At 42.0% G+C, this 6,000-nt stretch overlaps 1 protein-coding gene across 2 annotated transcripts in view; it reads left to right on the forward strand.

Moving 5' to 3' along the window:
- LOC135947805 (glutamate receptor ionotropic, NMDA 3A-like) overlaps nucleotides 1-5,651 on the forward strand; it is a 60,148-nt gene extending 54,497 nt beyond the window's left edge. Inside the window, exons 10-15 of one of the 2 annotated variants that reach the window (XM_065496746.1) lie at nucleotides 1,089-1,222; nucleotides 1,355-1,502; nucleotides 2,158-2,451; nucleotides 2,691-2,810; nucleotides 2,863-2,933; nucleotides 3,807-5,651. In XM_065496746.1, coding sequence (XP_065352818.1) covers nucleotides 1,089-1,222; nucleotides 1,355-1,502; nucleotides 2,158-2,451; nucleotides 2,691-2,810; nucleotides 2,863-2,933; nucleotides 3,807-4,245 — 1,206 coding nt within the window. In that variant the 3' untranslated portion in view covers nucleotides 4,246-5,651. The remainder of the gene's footprint in view (nucleotides 1-1,088; nucleotides 1,223-1,354; nucleotides 1,503-2,157; nucleotides 2,452-2,690; nucleotides 2,811-2,862; nucleotides 2,934-3,806) is intronic. The other variant, XM_065496747.1, reaches the window with a different exon arrangement.
- The last annotated feature ends 349 nt before the right edge of the window (nucleotides 5,652-6,000 follow it).

Here is a 6,000-nt window from a genome sequence, read left to right on the forward strand (position 1 = left end):
TTTTTATGCACATTTTCGGAGAGAAATAGTCGGGTTTACACAGTTTCTTTCTCGATTTAAACGTTTTAAAAAGTTTTTTTAAAGGTTGATTTCTCACTAATATTCCTAATTTTGAAGTTCACTCAAGGTGTAGTTTATTTATAATGTAGTTAAAAATGTAAACGCTACACATGAAAAAATGCGCAATTATTGTGTTCAAATTACGATTCGAGGACAAAGTATTCAAGAAAAAAATACTTTTTTAGAGTTAAAATTCTTTCGAATTTAAAATTTTTATTTTAAACTTCATGGCAATTTATAACGAAAAAGTGCATGTCAGAAGTCAAAAGCTTATAGGAAAAACAATTATTTCTCAAAGACGTATTATGGAGAAATAAACAGAAATTGAATTCTTTGCAAATTTGTACCAGCCCGTTGGCTCGCATTGTTAAGGCATTCTCAGGAGGGCAAAGCAATGGGAGGTATTTGAGCAGTTCGGAGATCTAATACTGGCTACCGAATGTCAGAGATGGCAAAAAGTGGTTAGTTTAGTGACTCGAAATGCTCTCAAATTGCTCAACGGGCTGGGAGGCGCACCGGCGCCGACTCGCTACTTGCTGGTTTGCACCTTTCCAGCATGCGTGATTTGGCTTCACGGGACGAATGTCTAGCGTTTCAAAAAAAAGTCCTCGGTGCGAAGGCAAGTGGCCCTTGAGTGGGCTGGGTCCCTGTGCGGCCTGGTGCGCCCATGTTATCCGTTCGCGGTTTTATTGGGACCCGGGTTTCAGCATTCGTGCTAGTGCAGTGCGCGCCCTTCCCGGTCCTCGGACAGGGATAAAAGAGCAAAAAAATTATTCTGGGGCGGTATTTTGGCCATTATGCAGTCTATTAAATTCCTGAGCTTTAAATATAAGAAGAAGAATATATAGAAGATGCTATTCAAGTTTTCTTAGGAATTTTTAGGTAGATCTCTTAATAATTACGATAATAAACAATAGCAAAAGGTTTACCCTATGTTTTACGTTTCAAAAGCCATTTTAGAAAAAGCTCCGTTAATTCCCAGCCAAACATATTTTGTATTTAATCTCGTGTGCCTATCTATTTCTCAGCTCCTGTCTCAGCGGGTGGGCTCGGCACGTTCTTCGGTGTCCGAGTACTACGTGCAGACAAGCAACCAGCCCCTGTGGGAGCACATGCAACAGTACACGCTGCGCAACTTGGAGGAGGGCGTGCATCGGCTCAGGCATGAAAGAAATTAATAATAATTGCCAACGACAGGCCGCCTGTTATTAAGGCGCTAGGCATCCCGCCGGACCAGTCTGCTGCGCGGGTTGCCGCAAATTCAATTTCTCATCTGCTGAATTTTGACCGACAGAAACGGCTCGCTGGACATGCTGATCGGAGACACGCCCGTGCTCGATTACTACCGCGCCAACGATCCCGGCTGCAAGCTGCAGGCCTACGGAGATCCCATTAGTCACGACATGTACGCCATCGGCACAAACAAGGGCTTCCCTCTAAAAGTAGGAACATTTTCTCTTAAAATCAACTCCTTAAAATGTTAAGAATTTAGAGTTCCAATAAATTTACCAAAAATCATCTGAAAGATAGGATTTTCCGTTTAAAACAATATCGCACCATACAAAATGAACAACTTTTAGTTTAAATAATAGTTAAACCAATGGATTTTATGCGAGGCAATTTTTTTCTTGTTGTGGTTTTTAAATTCTAACTGCCTATGTACTGTTAACTTACCACCTCAGGACCGAGGAATTTTTCCAATTTTGTTTTTATTATAAATTTGATTCATGGTCTCAGCCGCGTAATTTTAGGCAGCTGGCCGAACCAGCTTCAGCCGAATTTTGGCTTGGCGGTGGCTGAGCAGTGTACCAGCGACTTTACACTTTTCAATTTTTCGACTTTAACCGACGTCTGGCATAGCTGGAACAGCATATAGTTAGCCAAAGTCTCGGCGGCTGACACGTGACTCATAATTAGCTGGCTAGTGCGGCTGGCTAAGACCTCTATAATAAATTTATATTTACCCAGAGGTTTCTTGACCGTTTCACAAAATCATTTAAAATAGCCTATTTTTCTCTAAATATTTAAATTTATTTGATGATAAAGGTTAAATAATGAAATTTAAAAAAGCGGACCCCGCGTGCTTGCCGATTTCAGGACAGCATCTCTGCTGTGATCGCCAAGTACGCGAGCAACGGCTACTTGGACATCCTGCAGGAGAAGTGGTACGGCGGACTGCCGTGCTTCCGTCTGGAAAATAACATGGTGCAACCGCGACCGTTAGGGGTGACGGCGGTGGCTGGGGTCTTCCTCTTGCTTGGCCTCGGCATGCTGGTTGGCCTTTTGATCCTGATTGTAGAGCACGTCTTCTACCGCAATTTCCTGCCTTCGCTGAGGAGCAAACCCAAAGGCACCGTTTGGCGCAGCCGCAACGTCATGTTCTTCAGCCAGGTTCGTGTAATTACACATTCTACAAGTTGGCAAAGCAAACTAGATTTTATTCACCGCACCAACAACGCTAAATACACAGTGAATCCTCTCAAATGTAATTAACTTGATTGCGATCGCGATAACGTTTAACGTACGCTGTAAAGAAATCCTACGGAAAAGCCATGCGACGGCTTCAAATATACGATACGTCATTTCAGTTACATGTAGCATACTAATTACCATGCATTTGGCTTTCGCAGAAATTGTACCGCTTCATTAATTGCGTCGAGTTGGTGAGCCCGCACCACGCGGCCCGCGAGCTGATGCACACCCTCAGGCAAGGTCACATCACCAGCCTATTCCAAAAGAGTGTCAAGCGGGTGCGTAGCGATTTTTCCTGCCTCGCCAGATTTTTAACCAAATTTGTTTCAGAAGGAACACGAACAGAGGCGACGACGCAAGAGCAAAGCGCAATTTTTCGAGATGATTCAGGAAATTCGAAGGTAAACAGAAAAAGCCTCCTGCTATTAAAAATTGTCTAAAGTTGTCATTGAGAAATACGATATACAGCTGGCAAATTTAATTAAAAGATTGACAAGCGGGTTTTATGAAAAGAGAAGCAAATATTTACCCCCCCCCCCCAATATATAGCATTGACACGGTTTTTGCCAGTTATGGTGCCCTTCACTGTTAATTACGAAACAAACATATGCTTTGACCATATTATGTGTCACGATATTTTGCTTTTAGGAGATCTCAGAAAAACTGAGACGGTGGAAGTGTTTTATAATTTTAATTTTACTCCAATTAGCGCTGGAATTTTATTTTTGAAAGTTCCAAACGATTCTTTTTAAGGTCAAATTAAGTTGGACGTTGGACAGCCAAATCAATTGGTCGGCAATTTTATACGACCTGCCGTAAATCAGTGTAAACATACATAAATAATTAATTTGGTGGATTTGGTTTGAACCTAGCAAAATGTGCCACAAGAACGGCGGCGATCAATCAGAGAAGGGAGAGCAGTTCTTTGTTTAACGTTTGCCCAAGATCGAGACAGCAACGCTACAGTGGCAGCCAGCGAAAGCGATTCAAGCGACAGAATGCAGAGGACAGCCAGCATTTTTTTAACTTGTGCTGGCTGTGGCTGTGTCGCTACGTCAAAAGTCAACCAGAGAACCGCTTTATTCAGACTAAAAACCAGCAAGTAACGGTTTTTACGTTTCCGCCAATTTTCGGCACGTCTTGTCAAACTGTCGAACAAGCGATATTCGGCTGCCTAACTTAATAAATATACCCTCAGAAATCGATTGGCACCTTCAAAAATAAACTTAAAAACAAAACCTTGCAAATAATCGATCCCCTTTAAAAATCCTCAGGGTTCAAGCCGAGGAACGGGACCTGGGAGTGACCCCATCCTCGCTGACCTCGCCCATTTCGGAAATCGAGACGTGCGACCTGACAAGCCTGAAAACCCCTGCGAGCGAACTGCCCCCGGAGCCGGTTACGACGGCGGTGGAGGAGGCGGCACCGCAGCCGCTTCTTCGACCCCGTCTACCGGAGGAGAACAGCCAGACCGGAAGTCGTTTGGCGCAGTTCCGGCAGGACAGCCTGGAGCAACAGGTGCCGTCGTCCATCCGGCATCGCAGGGGGGGCAACGTGCGGCCGGCGTCGCAGGAAATCGAGGAGCTGAGCACAGCCGAGTGGCAGCTGCGCGAGATGGAGCTGCGCAGACAGCTGGCGCAGGCGTTGCGCGAAAAGGACGAGCTGCGCGACCGACTACGCATACTGGAGCGCCGGATCAAGGAGCCGCCATGACGCGAGGACGAAATCTTCGTCTGAGAGGGTGAAATGCAATTTAACGCGCGCGCACTTGGCTAACGACGTTTTACTGGGACTAAACGTTAACACCAAAGAATTGACATAACTATACTGTTACTGTTCTCTCTTAACTTTCAGCAAGTGCCCACGAAAACCACGCATGAAGCGCACGCGACAAAGGTGTGTGCGATGAAAAATCAGCAATAAAATAAATTATTGAAATTCAGCCAGAACTGGACTGTAAAGATGGGCCGCGGAATTCGATGAGAGATTTCGATTTCACTCTTTCACTTTGTCTTGCGGTAAATAGTACGTCCACGGAAAGCATCGTTTGAAAATTCAAAATCCATTATTGTACTCTGCGAAATACGGCCACACCTGAAGGCTGTTTGTTAGAAATTAATATCGATCTTTTTGGCGCCGATTGAATTGATTTAAAACTCATCATACTCTTGTTCTCTATATTAGCAGCAATTAATTAAGAGATTATGCAGGTTTTTGCGATTTAAGTAGGTTGCAGTAATTTAAAAGTAAAAAAAAACATGTTTTAAAATAAAGCGAGAAATTTTCACTTAAAAGGTTAATCGCACTTTGAATAGCAAATAAAAAAAGAGATTGAAATTCAATGGGTGAGGAAATCCTCAAAATTATTGATTTGTGTGAGCATGAGCAGAGATGAGCATGTCTTGTTACTTGTAACTTAATATAAGCCACTTAAATTTTCCCTTTAAAAAGTAGATAACTAAAAAAGAGTAATTAACTATGTAACAAGTTGCGAAAATCTAAATAGGGCATATTTGGAAAGTTAAGGACGTAAAACTGTAAATAATTATTTGCTTTGTTTTTGTTGATTTTCATGCTGCTGATGTTTGATCGTCTCTGATACACAGAAAAATAATAATCTATTTAAAATTATGTAAAGAGAAAAAATAAAATATGCGAAAACTTACTTTGCTGTTAGAAATTTTGTTTTGGCTGTATTTAAGGAAAAGCGTTGACAAATTCTAACCAACACAAACACTCACACGGAGCGAAAATGCTTAATATTGTTGTTAATCTATACATTATATGCGCTGCTGTATTGTTGAAATCATTTATGTGCGATTGCTGAAGTCAACATTTACTTATTCATCTCTTCGAAAATTGAAACAATAACTTGCACAGGTTTTCAAGCATTTTCTACTTTTGTGCTTTGACAAACACAATTGTTTTACTCGTGCACACGAAACCTTTGAACCTTTAGAGGCTTCTGAAATTAGACTGAGAAAGAAGGCAAATGAAGTTATGTGAAGGAAAAAATGAAGTTTGTTGTAAATATTTGTACAGAGTTATATCACACGTTGAAAACATTAAAAAATAATGTTCTTGCCATTTCTTACGAATAATAAACTTAAAACCTTTAACGTGTTCGCATTTTCTAGTCTACTCCCCGACGTACTATCAAACTGCAAGAGAAGCCTGTCGGGCTATGCCGCAAACACCAAAATTCCCAGGCCGCGCGACCGCCGAAATCGATCATGTCGGTGGCGCCCTGTGCGAAACTCGTGAGAAGCGTGCTAATTCCACCGAACAGCTGGAGATGGCGCGAAGCCATCTCATTCACAACTTCGACTGACTGTAAAACCGACAATTGAACTCTTTATATCATTATTTAACTTCTTTATATTTTGAGTTTTATGAGACACGCAAAGAAAAAATGAAGATGGGCTACAAAATTATTCCGCTCAAATTTCCCATTCACAGTTTAGTGCC

Source organism: Cloeon dipterum, chromosome 1 (genome assembly GCF_949628265.1).
Source record: "Cloeon dipterum chromosome 1, ieCloDipt1.1, whole genome shotgun sequence".
In the NCBI taxonomy this organism is placed as follows: domain Eukaryota; kingdom Metazoa; phylum Arthropoda; class Insecta; order Ephemeroptera; family Baetidae; genus Cloeon; species Cloeon dipterum.